The 23,679-nt window shown below is 35.8% G+C and overlaps 1 protein-coding gene across 1 annotated transcript in view; it reads right to left on the bottom strand.

Moving 5' to 3' along the window:
• Positions 1 to 23,144, bottom strand: part of LOC138711924 (cytochrome P450 6j1-like) — a 29,225-nt gene extending 6,081 nt beyond the window's left edge. Inside the window, exons 1-5 of the mRNA XM_069843223.1 lie at positions 22,523 to 23,144; positions 20,997 to 21,270; positions 13,496 to 13,611; positions 7,478 to 7,699; positions 919 to 1,182 (exon numbers count right to left, since the gene is read on the bottom strand). Of these exons, the coding sequence (XP_069699324.1) occupies positions 919 to 1,182; positions 7,478 to 7,699; positions 13,496 to 13,611; positions 20,997 to 21,270; positions 22,523 to 23,045 (1,399 nt within the window). The 5' untranslated portion in view covers positions 23,046 to 23,144. The remainder of the gene's footprint in view (positions 1 to 918; positions 1,183 to 7,477; positions 7,700 to 13,495; positions 13,612 to 20,996; positions 21,271 to 22,522) is intronic.
• Positions 23,145 to 23,679: the final 535 nt, after the last annotated feature.

The following is a 23,679-nucleotide window of genomic DNA, read 5'->3' as shown; positions in this document are numbered from 1 at the left end:
ATAACCAGGAATAATTATAAGTATGCATATTATATTAGGGCCGTCTGTTTCCTTATCAAAGTACAATATAGTGTTAATTACTATAGTACATTTTATTAAGTGATTAACGTTAGCATATATACATAACATGTGAGCACGACCCGAGATTCAGTCATTGCCGAGCAGCCACGACGTCTGCATCTAACTCCCGCAAACATTACCACGTAAGGTAATAACTCCAATACAATCTTTAACTTTGAGATAGATTAAAAATTTCACATCTGATTTAGTTCATTTAACTCGTGTTGCAGTAAAACTCGGTCATGCTGACTCTCGAAGCGTGACATTACCTTCCGTCGGAAGAATTGTATAACATCTCACTATGTAACAAGCTTGTAGTCACGTCTTTGTATTTTAATTTTGAACAACTTATATTTTAACTTCAGTTATATTGTACATTTTACATGACACTTATTAATTCCAAAACAAATTATGCATTTGCTTGGTCAATATTGTGTGTATTCATAAATTTGAAGATAGCATAACGTTAATAAATATGCCTTTGTATCATTGAACAATTTACTTCTTGATTTTAACTATATTGTACATTCCTGAATATTACTTGTAGTTCCATGTATTTAGCAGTTCCTTTGCACGTAACCATCGATCAGAAGATGGCATCTTAATGCCGAAAACGTTAATCACTTAATAAAATGTGCTATAATAATTAACACTATATTGTACTTTGATAAGCAAACAGACAGCCCTAATATAATATACATACTTATAATACTTCATGAAGTTTATCTAATGGAGTTGTGGTCAGAGGTATCCTAAATTCATTCTAACAGTATTAATTTAATCTTCCAAAACAATGTAAATAACTCTCATTTTAAGATGGCTTCTGAAACGAAATGCACGGAGTGTTGTTCTACTCACCAATGCAGAATCGGGGTCCTTCCCCGAAAGGCAAGTAAGCGTAGCTGTTGAAAGAATTCTTATTTTGTTCAGAGAATCGCTCGGGATCAAATCTGTCGGGATCCGGGAAGATGTCTGGGTCGTACTGCGTCCCTAGCAGCGGAATATAGACTCCCGTCCCGGCTGGGATGGTGACAGTGCCTTTGCCGGAAGGATGTGGGAGGTCGTAGTCCTTCATGTTCTTGCGATCCAGGAACGGAAGTATGGGATACTTCCTCAGCGTCTCTGTAATAGCGTTATTAATTAAGACAATAGTATTTAGAACTTCATATTATGTTAGATTAATCTTGAGAATAATTTTACTGGAGAATGTTCTCTTTAATAACTAGTCTTACTTGACGATATTGTGCATTCAGTTGACCTAAGTTACTGTTCACTTACGTTACTATTTGTTACTTTGCATAGTAATTTATAAATCAATATTAACTTCCTTTCTGTGTGCCTGGTGCCAAATGTTGAGCAAATTATCTCTTCATAATGTCTGAGATCATTAATTTTATTTAAGTTTCATGGGATTAACGTGTCCATTACATTTGTTAATTATAAGAAGAAAAATTCAGTAGTTTTGAAATGTATGTAAATAAGATCTGTTGTAGAAATATTTTTAAAAGTTACGGAAGAAGTTGCATTAAAAGTTCAGACTGTAATTAATGAATTGCAGTATTTAGGGTGGCTCTTAATAACAAATAGATAAAAAAGGTATAATTTTAATAGTAATCTCACTAGAGGTTTTGATTTATCTAGAAAAAATCAAAACTCGAGTGGAATTTATTTGATTATTACACGATTAGAAGAACGTATAAAAAAATTAAAAGAAATAAAGTATTCTAATACAATAAAATATTAATTCACTTACTAAAATTGTATTCTATTTCACTAGGCTAATGTCAGCTTCACCAAAACGTTTGAACGGAGCGCCATTTTCAGTTGACTAGCTATGCCGTTTATAACTTACCATATATGGCTATGTCTTATAATTAGATATATCCACGTATAAGTTATAGACGGTCTAATAATTAATAGGAAGTTTCAGATGTGGAAAGATACTTTTTGACAAATAGCCACAATTATCAAATTAATTATTTTTTACTTTATGACTACTGAAACATTTTTTTTTTTTAATTTTATGTTCAACATTGTTTATGTTCTTAAATACAAAATAAAAGTATGTTAATAAGGCGTTTGTTTTATATTGTAAATCATCTCGCGACCTCCTCAGCCGTTTACACGACCCCCCAGGGGGCCGCGACCCACACTCTGGGAATTACTGTGCTAGAGTTATTGAAGAAATATTTTCAAAATGTACAAGGCACGCTTAATAGCTTTCGGCTCTCGCTGTTCGCCCAAAATCCATAATTGATGCACAGCGCTTTACTCTCTGTTCGGCGGTGCGGTGAAGCTAAAAAGGACATGGGCGGGAGTACCTCATTTCCTTTTCTCTTCCCCTTTATACCCAGGGTTGATTTATAACATCCGGATTTAAAACATACCAACTAATTCTTATGTGATACAGACAAAATGATAAAAAAAAATGTATCAAGGAATTGTTACAATCTCAACGGAAATACCGGATAACATGATATATTCCGAGAAAAAATTAATAGGACGTGACCTATTTAAATCCTCTTGGGAGGCCTTCCTTCAATGCATTACGCTTGCAATATAATTTTAAAATATTGTAATGTTTACGTAATTGTTACTCCAAAGCCTCATAATTAAAGTGTATTGTTATACCTGAAGAGTCTCGAGACACAGGAAACATTATTTTAAAAGTATTAATTCATAAGTAATCTGCATGACTCCCGAAAAATTCTCTATGAAATAAGCCAGGCATGGACACTATGTTCCCGCACGGGCACTGTATACACCATCCTATCATTTCTCCCTCCACAAATATTCTACCTGTCTGTGTGTGCATACAGTAAGCAGAGGTTGCACTCGGTACCATAGAGGTTTACACAGGGGTGTGTAAAGTGGTGGTATATGGCGAATACATTGAAGAGTGTGATCCCAAAACGCGTTCAGTCCATTTTTACGAAAGGACTTGGGTAGATTTTTATCCATCGGCCTATGTACTGAACGAATTTTTCAAATAATATACACATTAACACAAACTTTTAGACATAAATTTGCGTTGATTTGGAAGAAAAGGAGCTTAAAATATCATTACGGAGGTCTAAAAAATCACACATTATATGTAGAAATCATAAAATACCCAAATAAAATGAGAGAATTTTGGGATCACACTTTTTAATTGTAGGTTTCGTTTTCATTTCCAAGAAGCATGAGAACAAGGCTATTTTGTTGTTTTGGATAAAGGTAAAGTTCAACGCCTCTCAACTGTTCAGTTGAGATTTATATGAAACTTACTCGTAATAGTAGACGGCATTTCGGTCTTGAACATAAGAATATTTTGGGAAATATAAGCTTACAGATAAGGGTTTAAAATAGGGTTGTTAAAAATGGTTTATACGTATTAATGAAAAAGTTCTTACATGGAATGCAGCAATGTGTTGTTTTAATGTAGTTTTATGTGCATGTTGAAATAGTGAAATAGTTTTCAAGAATCTAAAAAATAATTTGTTTAATAGAAAATCCAACCCACAATTACTACAGTTGAAAATTTACTCCAATCAATTTATCGCATTTGAAACATATAGGCAAATCATAGAGAAGAATATCCTTCTTCAAAAGTTAGATAAAACCGGCAAGGAATTGTATGCATGATTACCTAATGATAAATATTCTAATTTACGTAATTTTTAGCTAAGATGCTGGCAATCTTTGAATTTATGTATGTCTGTGAACATTATTTTATTTAAAATGAACCCGATGAAAAATATTGCTCATCTCGTAACTGCTTTACGTTTATGTTGTAACAGTATTCATCCTAATATAGACAGACTCGTCCTGACCAAACAGTATAGGCGACCAAGAGCATAAGTGCTTATTTATAATGAATGCTAAGCCATATGACCAAATGAATGTCTATATTACGTTTTTGACTTGATTTGAAATGTTTAATGTAATGGTATGCCACATTAGTTTTGTACATCCCTAAGCGAAAGAGAGAGCACATTCATGTGATGTAAACACGTCCGAAATATTGTGGAAGGAGTGAACTAATCATATTTACATCCCCTCCATTATGTCCATGCCAGAACTAAGAAAACGGGAATTTACCGCTTGGTGTCAGCTTCTCCAAGAACTCACTTCAACCAGTTTTTGAGTCAGGAATCATTAATTCAAAGCGCTCTACATGCGGCCCTCCGAAGCTGCTGGCTCTCTCGACCGGCCTCCGTGGATTGTATTCAAGTGGTGATGGATAGCTTCTGCAACGGAACCCGGGGCAGGCCTTCTCGGGGGAGGACTTCCGCCTCGGACCTTTAAGGAAGCCTTGGGGGGAGGGATTGCCGAAGCAGGAGGGTACATGGACTCTGTTGGCTGTAGGGACCGGTCGTTAAGGGGATCAAGTGGTTAGGACGGTGCGCGTAGAGGATCGGTGGGCGCGCAACTCATCCCATATGGGGGGGTGTACAATAGACCTCAGGTCGTAGTGCGTGGGATGTTCCTTCCCTCACTCCTAACAAGAAAAAAAAAGGTGTTTCCTGCTGAGAATGACGTGAGGTCCTTAAAATGCTAGCTAATATTTACACAGTTCGCTTCGTTCCGGGCAGGACCTTGGACTCTAGTCTCTGTCGGTGTTGACACAAGGAGGAAAACTTGCTCAAATCCAAGGTCCTATCCGCACGGCGAACTGCTGAGAAAACACTCGCTACCATCGAATTAATTCCTTTATTTCAGAAGAACTAAAGAAGTTCATTGACCTGACAACATAAATTTTAAAGAAAATGATTTTAATGGTTATATCTTCGACCCTATTGTTAGATGCGAACTTCATAAAGGTCAGTCTGAAGAAGCAAACACTGAGAATACATTTATGAACTGACATTACCTTTTTTATAAAAATGAACGTAAACTGAGATAGTGTGTTTGAATTGATGGTGGGCGCACGCGGCGCTGTACCATTTTATTTTATGGAAGTTTGGAAACGTCTCGGACTAGTTCTTATCAAATTAAGAAAATTGTTATCATAATTAGCGGGTCCTTGCTCTTAAAATAATATTTGTGTAACAGTTTATAGGATAAAATTGAATTTTATTCGATTGCAATTTATTATTACTTTTGTTCTATTTCCTAATATACTGTATCATTTTTATATTAACTTTAAAGAGTTAGTATTTTATTACCATTAATATTGCATTGTCATTTTGGCTACCTGTAAAATAAAGTTGACCAAGTCCTATCGTTTGGAACAATTATTTGCAACTGTGCACAGTGTTATAGAAATTCGTAATATAAAGTTTTTGATTATTTAAATTTAACACTATATTTCATTCTATAAGTTTGTTGCACTCTTCATCCTGATTCAGATGATATAAGTATGAAGTACTATAACTTTGTATTCAGGTCATTAACAAAACAAAAACAATTTAAATATCATGTGTACAATGTTAGTTATTGATGAAAAATGTCTTTAAAAAGGTAAATTTCAATACAAATATTCAAATTTATTTCCTCTTCTGCAATACATCTTTCAGAATTCTTTTTTTGTATGAACTATTGTAACACAACACAGTACTTGGAATTAATATGTCTGCATATCTCCAAAATCCTCTTTTGCAGAACCTCGACATTTTCTGGCTGGATATAGTAAACATTTGGTCTTAAGGGTTCCCATAAAAAGAAATCTACTGGTATATCTGTAGAGGATATTCTGGCCATCTTATTGGCTCCAATTCATCTTTGTGGGAAATCCTTGTCCAGATATTCACATATAACTTCTGCATTATGTACTGGCACACCATCTTGTTAATAGAACATTATTTTGAATTCTGTCTTTTGAAGGTAGTCTGAAGGTAGTCTGACAAAAACGTCATCCAGAGAATGTAGATGTATGGTCGCTGTTAAAGTGTCTTAATAAAAATATGGACCTAACAAGCGTCCATATAAAATCTCACACCATACTGTACTGTACATTAGTACGCCACACTTCGTCATTGGTTTCTCGCACCCAATGGGGATTTCTGCAGCCCAGTAGTCCTAGTCTGCATTACGACTCACTACTCCATTGTTATGAAATCTTGCTTCATCTGCCCAGGTAGGAAACTGGGATCACTTGTTTAAACTATTACATCACGGCAAAATTCAAACATCTCGAATAAACGATATCTCTAAGACCCTATACTAAATGCAACTTGAATGGTTACAATTTATGTTTTATATGTACTAAAACTTTGGATATTTCTGATACTTCGCAATATCCCTTAGGGATAACTGTAAGTTTTGATCAACGTACGCCAGCATTGCTACTGAATTCTCATCACAAGTCACTTCCTTTTTATGCCCTGGTTGTTGGTTATTTGATAATTCTTTGTCAGGATGAAATTTTTGTTCATGTATGACTAAAGCATTTTCAGAAGACTGCCTTCTTTCTGGATAACGTTGAAGATACATTTGCAACTATGCCATGAATTATTCCTTCAGTTTCCATAAATTAGGTTCATATCCACATATTCATCGCTTGAAAACTCGTTGCAGTGTGTTTTAGTGACAAACAAATGTTTCGAAAACAATTATTTTGTTACCATAGAACAGCCTATCTAATATTTGTGTTCAAATTTCGTAAATCACGATGAAGCGTGCAACAAATTTATAAACTACAATATAGTATGTCCCATTTATAAAAAAATTCACTTTGTGTTAGTATGAATTTCCGTAAAACACTGTATAATTGCGAACTTACTGTAAATGGTAGGCTTTGGTTAACCTTATAATGTAAATACATAACTATTTTAGATATGTACATTAAACTACACCAGTTATGGGAGTGCCCCAAAGGTTATGGGATGATATATATATATATATATATATATATATATATATATATATATATATATATATATATATAATACTGCTCAATCTTTCTTTAATACTTACTTACAAATAGCTTTTAAATAACCCGCAGGTTCATTGCCGCCCTGGCTTATTGTAAGGTTTCGTAACAAACTACTTTTTACGGTGATGAGTTGTTACCTCTTCGCTCAACCCCCAAGCTGGAGGACCACCCTTTATTGGCTGTCCACGACTGCTTATTCAATATATTCGCAGCTACCCTCCATATCTGGAGGCCGTCTCCTCTCTCCGCAACCTGAGGACGCACCATGCCGTTGTGATAGGGACCCACAATAAATGATCAATCTTCCTTTAATATTAGAAATTATTGCTAATATAATTTTCGTTCTCTCACCATCCATGTCACTCAACATGAGCAACATGAGTCGGTACCCATTGGCAGCTCTTTTAATTAGATACGTAAGCTTACCTGATTTGGAAATAGTGTACACAGGAGGATTTTTTCTCTAACGCTGTTTTTTAATCATAAATAAACCCGGATATCTTAAGCGGATGTTTAATATTTAGTTGAAATTGTCACTGCACTTTACTGAAATATATTTACCTGAGACGACCATGTCGAGATACTTCATCTCCTGAATGCCATCGTAAGTGACTTCGTTATCATACTTTTCCATCACCTCGAGGATCTCTGTCCTCAGCCTCTCTTGCAGGTTTGGCTGCAGAGCCAACTCGTATAGGGCAAAACACATAGTGGAAGAAGAGGTCTCAAATCCCGCCATCAGGAATCCGAATGCAGGGGCCACGAAGTCGTCGCCTTCGAGTGCTGAAATTGAGTAACAGAGCCAAATAGCTTAGTTCCTTGATTGGTATTATATAGGCAATATAATAATAATAATAATAATAATAATAATAATAATAATAATAATAATAATAATAACAATAATAGTAACAATAATAATAACAATAATAATAACAATAATAATAATAATAATAATAATAATAATAATAATAATTCTCCATTTTAATTGTCATCGCAAACGTTTCATATGTACTATCTAGTATTGCTGCTCTTCATCCACTAGTAATGATAGTTCTAGTAATAGTGATATTGGTGGTACCTATCGCTGCAGCAGTAGCAGCAGTGGTGGTACAGTAATTTGGGGTAACTTTGTACCGGTCAGTGTAATTTTGTACCATTTCCCAATTTTACTACAGTATTTATTTTCACATTTCCTAAGTGTTATATTTTCGAACTGAGGCCCTCTCCATGAACTACGATATCTATACTTTGCTTTCTATCTATTATGTAGAATATTTAAGGCTCCACGTGATTAAATATTGCATTCTGTTATACAGAGAAAGGCACCAAAATGTTACCGCACTATGTAGGGAACGTCGGGCAACAGATTGCTCGCAATCCATTGCTCGATTCACCGGTAAGCGGTCGCAGCGAGGGCGGGCGTTCAATTTCATTACGGTAGGCCTAAAATTCCCGAGTGGTGGGGATGGAGTGCGCGGATAGCGGGAAGCGTACGGAGTGTTTATTAATGAGTGGAGTGTTTGTTAAACACACGTTATTACGTAGTGTTGCATTACTATATTTGTTATTGAACATTCTTTGTGTTATTTATGATCGCTATCAGTATGGTGGCATGTAGTATTGCACAATAGCACAACGGATATTTCTAGTTGATGTTTCTCGTGAAGAAGAAATCGTATGACAGTACCATTCGAAAGTTTCTACGTCAGTTTCGTGATGCTGCAGGATCTACGAATGAGGATTGAAGAAGCCGCAGCCACATTGATACCTGACATGTTAACTAGAGTCTGGCAGGAGTTGGAATATCGCATCGATATTCTTCGCGTCACACATGGCGCTGATATCGAATCGCTGTAATGAAACAAAACCTGGGAACCTTGTGCGCCGTATGAGCCATCAAACATTGTCTAAGATTGGGTAGTATTTGGAACAGAATGAGTATTAAAGTGGGACTTACTTTAGAGACACTGTGTACAATAATAACCTCATGGGTTACAGAGTCCTATGTCTTGTAAATTATAAAATTAATCCGACAGTGCTGTTTTGGTTCGTTTTCAGGGTTATTTTGAACCGCTAAAAAGTCTGCATTATAACATTGATTCTATTATAAGCATTTAAATTTTCGATTATAAATATAAACATAATTAATTTGTTTATTAAATAACATGAGACAGTTATTGCATAAAATTAATATGAAATGTAACTACTAGATCTACTACAAACACACTTTAAGTTTATATTGAAGAAGTAATGTTTTTAATAACAATAAGTCCCGCATAGTTAGTTATTATTAATAACATTTCTTTGACCTTGTTTATTCAACTACTGTTGTAATTTTTGCACTCGTCTTGGATTTCCATAATGCCTTGATATTTTTAGATGACAAGAGGTCAAGAGGATTCTCCATAGAGATAAAATTATCCAATAGAGGCCAGGTATCCCAGTGAAACGCTACAGCAGGCACTAGTTATAAACACTGGAAAACTTGGTCAGCGAGAATCTTCACGTTTGTATTCCATTCCAAGACAAACACTAGTGAATAAATTGAAAATTAATGCACAAATAATTTTGGGAGACCAAATTTGTTTTCACCGAGAATGTTGGTGGTCTGTGCTATGATGACTTTTTAATAGTCTCATGTAAAGGGTCACTGTATCCTGATAGAACAACTGTTAATGTCATTGAACTGCATGGTCCCAAAATCAGTTGTAAGGTCAAGAAGGGAATGCATTGGATGCGGCCTGACCAGATAGGAGTAATAAAGAAAGTTAATGAATAGATAAAAAAAAAGGGACACGTATGAACTAATTATGTTAAGATTGGAAAGAATTTGATTAGCAAATTAAAAATAACTTGTATCCAAAATATATGTACGTAATAAACATATTAAAAATTGTGCTTTTGTAGTGCTAGTATATTTTGTTTTATAGTAAATGTCTTAAGTTTTCAATAAACTTTCGTTTTGTGACTTCATATTATGAAATAAAGTGTGATATATTTTCTTATTGTATGATCAAAAGTTACTTTGAATTTGAAGGGTTATATAGAGAATTGAATTTAATAGAAAAATACACATGTGGTACAAAGTTTCCCCAATTAGCCGTGTAACCTTGTACCACCATTAAATGTCAAATTTCACCTATTTAAAATATGATTTTTTACCTTTATTGTGTCTCTATCCATAAAATAAGCAGTTTTCTTAAATAATTTAATTTTAAACATCAATTTCAATAGACACTATTTTCGGTAAGTACAAAAATAAGAAGTTACCCCAAATGACTGTAGCTACTGTTAGTGCAACATCAGTGGTGGTAACTCTTGTTAGTGCAGCAGCAGTGATGGTAGAGAATTTTATGTAGCTGTAAAACTGTTTGATTATTCTGACTTGATATCATTTTTCATTATGCAGTATTTAAACATTCAATAATATGTGTAAGTGTAGCTTTTTTACTACAACCTTTATTACAGATAACGAAAACGCTACTTCATTAATTATTTTCATTAACTTAAAGATATTGTGTCTTAAACATGATAATTTATTAATTTGAAGGGTTCAGAGTTATAGTGGACCAGGCGCCATTTATTAAAAATGGAGAAAGCAAGGGTTAAAGTTAAGTGAATACCATAGTTTAATGAAGATGGACATATCATTTAGTTCGAATGTGTATAATTTATATTACTTACTATATGTTTCCATTGAATTATGGTAATAACTTCATTTTAACCCTTGTTTTTACGGTTTTGGTAAATGGCGCTTGACCCACTATGATTCTGATCCCTTCATTTCTAGTTAGGATTATACTTTATATATGCTTAGTGTGAGTTTTCTTTGGATGAAAATATTTGTTAATAATTTTGTAACTTAATTGGGCGTATTAATATAGATTCTTCTTAATGTATGCTTATTTTTCCAGTTGTTTAGATATTCCAAAGTTCCATTTCGATTTCTATAAATGTGGAGTATTACTATTTACTATTACGTCCAGGGATCCTGTCCGCACGGCGAAGATCTGCGAAACGCTAGACACCACCAAGTACGATCAATTACAGCCACTTCCCTTAAAGATGCCGATTACAACACCTTTAAAGAAGTATATGGTTTCTCCGTCACTGGCAGTACACGGCGCATAGATATAATAGCTTTCAAGGAATCTACAAGATCTGAATTCATAATTGATCCCACTGTGCGTTTCGAAACGAATGAGGAACAGCCAGCAGAAGTGGATAAGGAAAAAAAGAATATCTACAACCTACCATTCCATATTACCTCCAAAAGTACCAGCTAGGAAAGCTTGAAGTAATCGGACTTCTGATTGGAGCAAGAGGTACCGCTACTCTCTTCATGAAAGATGTGTTTAAGAGGCTTGGAATACCTACATCTATTATTCCGATTGTAACTTTAGCTGCATTGAAAGGATCAATTGCTCTCCTGAAGCATCACCTATATTCGAAATGAAACCAAGTTCATTAGCATTCTTTACTTTTTTGTAACACTTGCCTCTCTAAAACTAGGTATATTTCCACCAATCACAAAATGTTTTGCAGCTATGTACTTGTAGGAGTTTCATTGTCAAAATAAAATTAATGGTTCACTGAACTTGTAAACATTTATATGGTTAACTACTCTTTGTCCCTTGTGGCAGCTCACGAATAGTGAGAAGATTTCTAAATTAATTAACATTATGCTTCTCGTCTTACTTGTAATGATGATATATCGTTTCCATAGAAAAATCTAAGAAGAATATTTATAATTAATTTTGCTACACTCATATGCAATTTTTCGAGTTGTTAAAATTTTTTGATACTGTTGCATAAATTTGATAGCCATATTCTAATATTGAGGGCATTAAAGTTATTTGGTTCTACAGTTGTTGCCTGTTGTAGGCTATATTTGAACGATTTCAATCTCGATTTTTTTTTCATTAGTTGTTGTATGTGTCTGTGACTACTGATTTCTAGGTCAATCATATATCCTAAATATTTCGGATGTTCATATATCTTAGCACAGTATACTTTATATAAATTTTAGTTTTGTACGAATAATCCTTCCTATTTGTTATACAAGAGCATATTTCTTACGTGTCTAAATTCAAATGATTTAAAAAGAAGAGAGAGAGAGAATTTGATATTGTGCGTGTTTATAAAGAATAAAATACTTTTGTACTGTATTATATCTCACTTAGAAAGATAAAAATGGATAATGTACTGAGGGCCAAATTTCATATTTTACACAAAAGTTTAGCATGCACAAAATGAGAAATCCAGAATGCACATCGTTGCAGTGTTTTCGGATTTAACACAGGCTTATCATAGACTCTGGAAAAATAAGCTCACTGATAAATTGTGAACTAAATTTTAAATAGACGGAAGAGCATTACCATTGACAGCAGAATTTCTGAAGCACAGATCGCAGGTTAAGACTCTTTCTTATACATACACATACATACCCTACTTATGGCTTTTAAGGACCCCGGAGGTTCATTCCCGCCCTCACATAAGCCCTCCATCGGTCCCTATCCTGAGTAAGATTAATCTAGTCTCTACTATCATATCCCACCTCTCTCAAATCCATTTTAACATTATCCTCCCATCTACGTCTCGGCATCCCTAAAGGTCTTATTCCCTCCGGTCTCCCAACTAACACTCTATATGCATTTCTGGATTCGCCCATACGTGCTACATGCCTTGCTAGTCTCAAACGTCTGGATTTAATGTTCCTAATTATGTCAGGTGAAGAATACAACGCGTGCAGTTCTGTGTTGTGTAACTTTCTCCATTCTCCTGTAACTTCATTTCTCTTAGCCTCAAATCCAAATCTCATAACATTATTTCTTTGCTATGGTCGTGCCAGGGAATCAGTCCCATTCCGAGGCTTATTTTGAGGTTTCGTAAGAAGCTGTTTTTTTTTTTTACGGTGATGGGTTGTTAGCCCTTCGCCCAATCTCCAAGCTGGAGGACATCCCTTATCGGCTATCCGCGACTGCCTATTCAATATATTCGCAGCTATCCTCCATATTTGGAGGCCGTCTCCTCTATCTGCAACCTGAGGATGCGCCATACCGTGGTGATAGGGATCCACAATACATATGGTTCACGCCTTGTAAATCTACTTTCCTCTCGTAGGAAGTCATGCTAAGGATTTTGGGTGCATATAGAATTATTGGATATCCATTATTGTATAAAGCGTATTGATTTTATAAATCAAAGAAGCAAAAATCTTCTAAATTTCACAGAATAAAGATATAGAACCTATTTAATTATTGATAAAATATATTTTACAGTGAATATAAATTCTAATAAAAAACAATGAATTTGCTATCATTCTTGTCACAATTTTACTTTCCACTATCGTTCTTATTTGGCTGTAAAACATTCCAGTATCATGTTGACCATACTGAATTGAATCACGTGTGGACTTGTTCCAGTAATAAAATAAACTGTCAAATCTATCGTTATCATTCTTGTCGTTACACCGTCGTTGTCACTAATCCCCATGTCCCTCCTCACTGTCACCACTCACAATCTCTTTGCTAAATCATATTGTCCACGTCTAGCACAAAATATTTGCATTTCACTTACTGAACACAGGCGTATCTGTCTCTTCAGTTGGAGGATTCTTCTCTGCCTCGTTCCCGCGTTTTCTCAGCTCTATGAGACTGTCCAAAAAGTCACCCCTCACGATGCTATTCTTCTCCCTGTTGAACAATTTATTTCTGTTATATTTACCTCAAATAGTTGCTGGTAAGGCATTAAGAACTGGTTGCTACAACATAGACTACAATTTTCATTGATAAAAAGGAGAATCTTCTGCGGATCTTTGGAAAGGAAGAGAGTAGTGAAGTGCTTTTCGTGGAGTGTGGCATTATATGTGGCAGAGACATGGACATTACAGCGAAGCGAAATAAAAAAGACTATAAGCACTTGAAATGTGGATATGGAGAAGAATGGAACGTAGTGAAATGGACAGAGAAAATAAGAAATGAAGCTGTGCTAGAAAGAGTGGGTAAATAAAGAATAATGATGAAAAGATCAGAAAGAGGAACAGAAATTCCTGCGTCACTAGGTAAGAACTGCCTACTGAAGGATGCACCAGAAGGAATGATGAACGAAAAGAACGTTAGATGCAGAAGAAGATATCAGTTTATAGACGACATTAAGATAATATATGGATCATATGCGGAAACTAAGAGGAAGACTGGAAATAGAAAAGATTGGAGAATGCTGGGTTTGCAGTGAAGGACTACCTACCTTTGGACAGAAAACTTTGAATAATCCTCTGTTAATAAGTAGGTCAAACGTGTAAGAATTTATACACATTTCGATTTTTGAAGTTAGTGACAAAGCTACTAAGCTCCAGATTGAGAGAAACTGCACATTTTTAGAACTGAGTTAAGACATTTTGCCAAAGAAGGACTTTTTTTAATAAAATTTCAACACAGTGTAACAGGAAGAATGAGAATCGGAAGTGAGAAAGTTTTTGCTTGTAATTAACGATTACAAACCATTTCCTTGTGTCGCCACTTGCAAGAAAAACATTCTTCTCTGCTTACTGCGGCAGTTGTGCACTAAAATAAATACAATTAAATAAGAAGCGTTTGCTAGCACAACAGTTTTATTTGATCAGTAGCGGTTGATGGAGACGAGATCTGGGCCACCTCCCTCATAAAAATAATTAAATATTTTTTTCACTTATTTAAATTTAAAGAAGTAATGTAGGGGTTCATGTTCATGTTGATTTATATACGCGATTTTACTGAAGTATTACTACATCTTCCGGACTCCCAAATTCTAAGCCTCCTTATCTTCTTACAGATTTTCAGGAATATCTCTACTTAATATTGGTTAATAATCCCAACATTAAGCATGATTTACCATTGTATAATAATTCTACGAGCTCCACTTTAGTGATTTTATTATTGTTTCAGTATTCATCTTTGTGTAGCACAGATTGAGAACATAAGCTTAAATTTAAAAAGACTTCAATAAGAGTAATTTTACATGAAATACATATTTGAGTATTATTTTTTTGTTTCTTACGCTGTATGTCAACTTAATTAACTTATTAATATTGTGAATATGATAATGTAACTTGTTTGTATACATCTTAGTCTGATTAGCGTAATATGTTACTAGTATGGAGGAGGAAAGGAACTTGCCATCCTATCCCATTATCTCCTAGCTTAGATGTCTCATGAGTGATCCCTTATTGGTGTCACTTATGAGGTTCCATCCTGTCTTCTGATAGTTGCAGGGGCGTATTTTGCGGACTACCGGGGCTACCGGCGGTAGCCCAAGGAAATTACAAAAGAAAAAGTTTATAATATAACATAATGTAATAATTTTGTATTACCGTATTAGTTTTACCACAGTAATTAAAATTAAAGTAATTGTTAGATTTATATGCGCTCTCTGCTCTCGAAAAGAAACAAGTTGTCAAGGCGGCATCGCTGGAGAAACCGCTTGCTACGTGAGGTAGCCTGTGACCGTACCGCGCACGCTGTCCTTCGCACAACTGCCCGTCCCCCACGCTCACTTCCGTTACCATCGTGCTGTGTAGGCTGGGCGAGTTGCCGCTCTCGTAATCGGTTTCTTCGCAGGCGCGAAGCAACAATACGCTTAGTACGCTAGCAATTGAATGTGATTGTGTTCTTGCAGTGCATTATTTTAAATCTGTGATTTGTTCGAGTGTCTAAGAGTTATATTAATTGTGAATTATTGAGTTTTTAATTTCCCAATTAAGTGATATTGTGAAAAATATGGCAGAACAAGTTTCTGGAGAGGTTTGTGTTGAAAATGACTGTGTAATAGAAGGTTTATTAAAAGTGCCTTTTAACCGTCGTACATACAACGAGAAAGTTGAAATTGTGAAAATGGAAAGACCAACTCCTGAGTTAAATTTGTCCATGGACGTAAAAGAAAAACAGCGAGCGTACACACACCATTTCACTTCAACATCATATGGTAAGTGGAATTGGTTGTGTGGTAGTTCTAAACTGTCTAAACTATTTTGCTGGCCATGTTTGTTATTTAGCCGCGAAACTAATGTGTGGTCAAAAGAGGGGTTTTCTAATATGAACTCCCTTCGAATGGCAGTCCTAGAATACGACAAATCAAAAGCTCATATTTGTAGTAGCATGAACTTTGCAAACTTTGGGAAGACAAGAATTGATTTACAGCTAGATAAGCAAAAAGCTCTACATATCAACCAATACAATGCTCTTGTGAAAAAAAAATCGGGAGATTTTACTGCATCTTATTAACGCAGTCTGCTTTCTAGGAAAACAAGAATTGGCTTTTCGGGGTCATAACGAGAGTGTGGAATCAGACAATATAGGAAATTATATTGAATATTTAAGTTCCTTAAGTAAATTTGACCATTTACTGGCCAATCATCTTGAGAGTTCAACAGTATTTCGTGGTACTTCTCCTGCAATTCAGAATGACATAATATTTGCTATAAGTGGGGTTATGATAAAGAACATAAAACCTTTTGTGGCCATTGTTGTTGATGAAACAAGTTACTGCTCTAATCAGAGTCAATTGTCCACTGTTTTAAGATACGTCGACAGTACTGCCAATGTTCAAGAACGGTTTATGGGAGTCACAAATGTCAGTTCGGACAAAACCGCTGCTGCTTTGTTTCAGCATGTGGAAGGTGTTATAGCAGAATACAATGTCGGCAATAAGTTAATTGCACAGACATACGATGATGCTTCAGTTATGGCGGGAAATATTAATGGCTTAAAAACAAAAGTTCAAGAAAAGTATCCTCAAGCACTATTTGTCCATTGTTACAGCCATGTCCTCAATTTAGTTTTGCAACAAACTACTTCAGCCATTCCAGAATGCCGCATGTTTTTCAAAACACTGTCGGGTTTAGCTGCATTTTTCTCATCATCTCCTAAAAGATCAGAAAACTCGAGGAATTTATGAACAAGAAACTCCCAAAAGTAGCACCAACTAGATTGAATTTTACATCTCGGCTTGTAAATACAGTAAAGGAATACAGAGAAAAACGGACTGCTTTCTTTAAAAATATCATTTCTAATGACTCTGAAGAAAACTGCGATGATGCTGTATATGTGCAAGCTCAAGAATATTTGAATTTTTTCACACAGTTTCAGAATATATTTCTTCTTGAAGTCTATGCTAGAGTGTTCGCACATACAGATGTGCTCTACAATATCCTTCAGACAAAAAGTCTAGACATAGCATACTACTTGCAAGAGGTATCAAAGTTAAAAAAAAAAATACTATATCCGAGTTCAGACGCAGTGGGTTTCCGTCCATATGGAGTAATATGGAAAATGAAAATTCTTCAGCCAATACAATGGAACCACCATTAAAGCGAAGAAAAGGAGATGATGAATTGAAATACAGGCAGCTGTACTACAGCATACTAGATCGTATGCACATGGAAATTACTGACAGATTTTCTGATTATGGAAAGCTTCAGTTCACACATCTTCTAGATTCTCAAAAATTTTCTGCTTATAGAGAAAACTTCCCGAATGAGGCACTAAACAAATTATTTCAGTCCTATAACAGTCACTTTGATCAAGTACGTTTGAAAAATGAGTTAAGTGTAATATATTCAGCAGAAGTCTTTGATTTTTCGAACAAATCTATCCATGAAATATTATCTGCCATATATGAAAACCAGCTGAACCAAGTTATTCCTGAAGTCCTTAAATTGGCAACATTAATTGTGACAATACCAGCTACGTCAGCATCGGTAGAAAGAACATTTTCTGCGTTGAAGAGAATAAAATCCTACTGTAGATCAACTCATAGACAAGAACGTTTATCCGGTTTGGCACTAATATCCATTGAAAAGTCATTTCTACAGAAACTTTGCAAGTGGCCCAACTGTAATTTCAATGACGAAGTCATCAAAGTATTTTCGTCCCAATCAAGACGTCTGGAATTCAGACATAAATAAGTAAGGAATTTTATTATAGGGACTTTAAAATATATTTTGTGTAATAATAGGGTCAGTGGTAGCCCAAACCCTTTAACCAGTATACGCCACTGGATAGTTGACTAAACAACAATAATGTAACATTTCATCATAATGCCAATTTTGGAACGTTTTACTGCTGGTTAGTCAACTGTCCGAAGACAGGACGGAACCTCATAAGTGACACCAATAAGGTATCACTTATGAGGCAACTAAGCCAGGATATAATGGAATAGATTGACTAGTTCCTTTTCTCTTCATTGCATACATCGCTGACTAATAACATATTAAGCTAATCAGACTATCGAATAATACAATTTTGCTTGTATGCCGTTTCATTACTTAAAAATTTACGATATATATATATATATATATATATATATATATATATAAACGTAGATTCTTATGTGACTATTTCATAACATTAAACAAAGGGAATATTCCAGTACTCTCTCCATAAGAGAAAACGCAAAATAAATAAATAAATAAATAAATAAATAAATAAATAAATAAATAAATAAATAAATTTCTGTTTCAGTTGAAAATTTTTATAGACAATGAAGTGCTTTTATTAAACTGACACAAATACAAAACATATTAAATTAATAATCAGTTTTAAATACATCAAATTACTAATTTCATTGAAATATTCTGACATTGAATGGCCAGGTCATATTAATGCAGTAGACGAATATTAATAGTTTCAGCAGTGTCTGCAATTAATAATTAAATAGCTTATTATTACAAGGTGCGATGGACTGAAGTCGGAACAGATCTAATGACCTAATCCGCAAATGAAGATGATTATTGTAAGGGAAATTACTATTGTAAGAGAAATTCTCGAGTGTGCTAGCATTTCCAAATAAAATGTTGGTGGACTTGTTAGAATTCATGAAAAAAGTATCATTTCCATTTAATGGGAACTGAGTGTCTTCCTTGTCCCGAACTTATTCATAATCGTTATAATTATGTTTCCTATGCCTGTCTTTAAAGCAGATCCACAAGAACGAAGGAGACAAACGTGACATGAAAATAATGATAAAGTTGATAAAATACTCAATGTTGTGGTGACCAAGAACACGAAGACGGTGGAGATTGAAATGATAAAGTATGGAAATGAAGGTAATGACTATGTGAAGGTGATGTAGACTTCATGATGAAGACTGTGGTGTTGACTATGGAGACTGCGATATTGATGACTATGGAGACTAAGTTTATGACGATGGAGAAGAAACTTAATGACTATTGGGACCGCGATGATGAAGGCGATGGGGACCGCGATAATTAGACGATTGAGAACACGATTACGAAGATGTTGAAGACCACGATGATAATGATGATATAGATCACGATGTTGACGATAGAGATCATGATGACGTTGGGGACAAGATGACTATATGATGGAGATTTGTAGATAAATATGAATACGATGGGAACAAAATGATAAAGGTTTGTAGATCAGTATGAAGACGATGGCAACAAGATAATGAAAGTCATCAACGTAGCTCATGCAGTAGCGCTGATCTGGAGCTGCAGTTGGGTGTGGGTTCAATTCATGCTTGGGCTGATTGTTTGGATTTTCTCCACAGTTTTCCTCAACTGTAAGACGAATGGCAGGTAATCAGCTTGTCAAATAACCTGTCGCTATCAAATTTATCGACGCTGAATAACCTTGTAGTTGATACAGCATTGTTAAATAACCAACTAAAATGATGAAGACTTGTAGATCAGTATTATAAAGAAATTGGGGAACAAGATGATGAAGGCTTGTAGATCAGATGGTGAAGGATGGGTACGGCGGAGAAAAATTATCTCCGGCACCGGGACTCGAATCCAGATTTTCAGCTCTACGTGCTGACGCTTTATCCACTAAGTCACACCGGATTCCAGTTCCGATGCCTGATTGAATCCTCTGAGTTTAAGTTCCACCTCTTAGTTTCCCTTTAGCGGCGAACCCTCAAGCACTGTGTCACAGATGTGTGACAGTGGCACAACACGATGTATAACACACTATGTGCAGAGATGCACTCATTACGAGTGACTAAGTGGCCGGAATCCGACGAAATAAGCGCCGTCTTAAATCACTAAGTGATTATTTACGCATATCATATTATTGTGATGTACCGAAATATGTATGATATTTCCATGCAAGAATTCTACATTACCATGAGTGCATGAAGGTTGGCCACCAAAGGGAAACTAAGAGGTGGAACTTAAACTGAGAGGATTCAGTCCGGCATCGGAACTGGAATCCGGTGTGACTTGGTGGATAAAGCGTCAGCATGTAGAGATGAAAACCCTGGTTCGAGTCCCGGTGCCGGAGAGAATATTTCTCCTTTCCACCCAACCTTCATCATATGGTAATGCAGAATTCCTGCACGGAAATATCATACGTAGGCTACTTCGGTACATCACAATAACTTGCAGATCAATATGGTGAAGGCAATGGGGGACAAAACTTAGAGCGCTTGTAAATTAGTGAGGTGAAGCCTACACGATGGTAAACAAGATGATGAAAACGATGGTGAACAAGGTGATGAAAGCCTGTAGATCCATTTGATGAAGACAATGATTAACAATGTGAAGATAATGGTGAAGAAAATGATGACGATGATGAACAAGATGATAAAGACAACGGTGAACAAGGTGATGAAAGCCTGTAGATTCGTATGATTAAGACGATGGTGAACAAGGTGAAGACGATGGTGAACAAAATGACGATGATGATGGTGAACAAGATTATGAAGCCTTGTAGATCCGTATGTAACAGTATGGTGTGAACAAGATGATTAATGCTTATAGAGCAGTATGATTACGATGGCGAACAAGATTATGAAGGCTTGTAGATCAATATGATGAAGACGATGACGAACAAGCTATGAAGGACATTTGTATGTTAGTATGTTTAATACTGTGAGGAATAATACGATAACGATGGAAATCAAGACAATTAAAACGGTGGAGATCAAGGGAATAAAGATTAAAATGATGAACTAATTATGATAATGATAATGGATATGAAATTGACTATAAAAATAAGGATGATATATAACGTAGCTGAGGCTATATCTATTGTCAGACTAGGCGATTTTAGTTGGCGAACTTGAATAAATTACGAACCTGTATTCTACGGTGCTCCATATCGTTTCCCTCAGGAACTGGTTGACGCTTTTGTCCGCATAGCTCAGTCTGAATACCTTGAGCAGACTCGGCACAAAGAAAGACAAGGCTGTGGCGAAGGACCTTAGGATTGAGAACTCGAAGAGTTTGCGAAGCTGCACAATGAACTCTGCGTTAGGGTTCTTGAATGAGTTACTGTCAATGCCGAACGCGCACGACGATATGACGTCTGTTGTGAACCGTGCCATCGCGTCCTTAATCTGCACCGGCTTACCTGTGAAAACAGACTCTTTATCATCTCTCATCGTAAGTTTTAAAACTTTTACGGACCATAAAACGCTTGATCATATATATATATATATATATATATAACTTGAAACACAACTTTATATGCAAAAGGAATGAAAATTCGGAGTCAGGAGTTTCTGAAAGAGAGATCGAACATACAAAATATTGTAATAATTTACCTTTATTGAACGTCTATGCGAAGCTTACGTCTGGACATACACAAAGTAATTTCATAATAACTGCACTAGTAAAATTTAAAAACTCCTGTTATACAGAGAGGTTTTTTTCCCTACCCGCGGGGAATTCAGTCTCCTGTCTAGCGAACGACAACGCTATGATTCCATCCACATAAGCCGGTAGTCTAACGAACAGCACGTGTTATTCACAGACTGATTCTCTACATGGAAACAATATGAGATGGTCGGGTGGGCTAACGGCTGTTTTGTACGTGTTATTTATTTACTGTACACTCGTTCTTGACCCTACATCCTGGCTAGTTATGGTACAGTATGTTGTGTTAAGATATTTAGTAACAGATACATGTTAGAACAGCTAATTTTTACGTAGGTACTGTAATTTTGTGAAAACTGAGTGTGGCAGCAGTGGGAAGAAGATTCCTATAAGACTGCTCGGATTCTGCGGTTCCAAATTCATCGAGTATGCAGGATAAAACCAAGAAATTAAGACATACTAGTTAGTTGATAAGAAAAGCCTATACCGCACCGCAGAGTTCTAACTGCATAAACTTTAGACGATATTGGTCCTAGGCGTGAAAATTTGTCGCGGAAATCTCTAACATTTAGCGCAGGACGTTGGTTTATTTAAATCGCCAGCAAGAGTCGCAAAAAATTGAAGCCAAAACAATACAAGTGCATGAATTTCAATTGGGCGATCCTGACTGCAGGCTGAACTTTTGTATATAAATGTTAAAGAGTGTTTTTTTAATATGAATAAGATGTGCAAACAGTTGTTTTCCCTCCAGACTGCGTCATATTGCTTCCATGTGGTAGGTATTAGTCCATGGTTAAATATGTGTTGTTCGCCGTTTATTACTATTTCCGTGTGGATGAAATCACAACATTGTCGTCCACTAGACGGAAGTAGTGATTTCTTCACGAGTAGGGAAGGATCCTCTGTGTATAAATGGCTCCTTTTGCTCTACTTTTCACCAATACAGGGAACCTAAAATGGACTGTTTCACCTAGTCTGGCTGTGCAAGAGTACACGGAATTACTCACCATCAGATGTTTCCTTGTCCACATACTTGGCTAGTTCCTTTCCACAGTTATTCACCAGGTAAAACATTCTCTTCATCTTGCCAGATGTAAACGTGGGCGATAGATTCACTCTCATGTGTCTCCATCTTTCACCTTTGAGTGAAAATAATCTTCTTCCTGCCAAAGGATCGAGTTCCTCGTCCAGATCCGATATATGGTCGATGAATATTTCCGCGTCCTTCACCAAAACATTCTTCACCAAATCCAAATCACGGAGCACCACGGCGATTTGTGACGAAGAGTATATTCCTACGTAAGGCTGACCCTTATGTTCATTGTACACATCCCTCAAAAATACACCGATGCTGACCCTCTGCAAGGCCACGTCTTGGAGACTTCCAAATAACGGTACTGGCTTCACGTAAGGCACTCTACGATCCTTCCAGAAATTGAAATTGCGTGTGAAGTGACGATAGAGCAATGCTATGACAATTGATAGAGCAACAAAAAGATCAAGAAGCACCGACTCGAAAATGAATGCCATGTTTTGTAACACTGATAACAGCTACTGACTGTAACTCCTGTCAGATTGCATGTTTCTGACTGACTAGCTTGCGAAACATTTTTTCATGTCAAGAGGTCGATGATTACCGCTTGTTTTTAAATGACTTCAGTTTACTCAGTTTATGGCATTGCGCATTGCAATCCCAAGGCAAATGAAGGGATGTGTTATCTAGATAACTACACACTACAGGTCAAAGTACTGTCTGTTAAATGGTTAGACGTGACATTGCTCTTGTGACCTAAAGACATTGAAAAACAAGATAAGAATTGAACTCTACGTGTTTACGTAATTTGCAGTACTAATAATGTCTCCATACAACTATAACGATCTTTTCATTCTTATCTCGTGCTGCGAGAAGTTTTTAATTCCTATCTGTAGGTACTGGATTGTATATTCAGCCCAACTGCTTTTTTTGTTCTTTCTTCTTATTTCTAATAATTCAGAAGTAGACCTATAAGTTTTTGCCCTTTTCGTTGTAAGGTTTTTGTTTCAAATATGTTTAAACCCACAACTTTTAGGCCTACTTGTGATCTTTCTTTTTCTATTAGGCCTATGTAACCAGTGGTGTCACTCTAATTTTTTAACAACCGATTCCCTCCGCTAATAACTACAA

This window comes from Periplaneta americana, chromosome 13 (genome assembly GCF_040183065.1).
Source record: "Periplaneta americana isolate PAMFEO1 chromosome 13, P.americana_PAMFEO1_priV1, whole genome shotgun sequence".
NCBI classification, from domain to species: domain Eukaryota; kingdom Metazoa; phylum Arthropoda; class Insecta; order Blattodea; family Blattidae; genus Periplaneta; species Periplaneta americana.
This window is presented reverse-complemented; position numbering and strand designations above follow the sequence as displayed.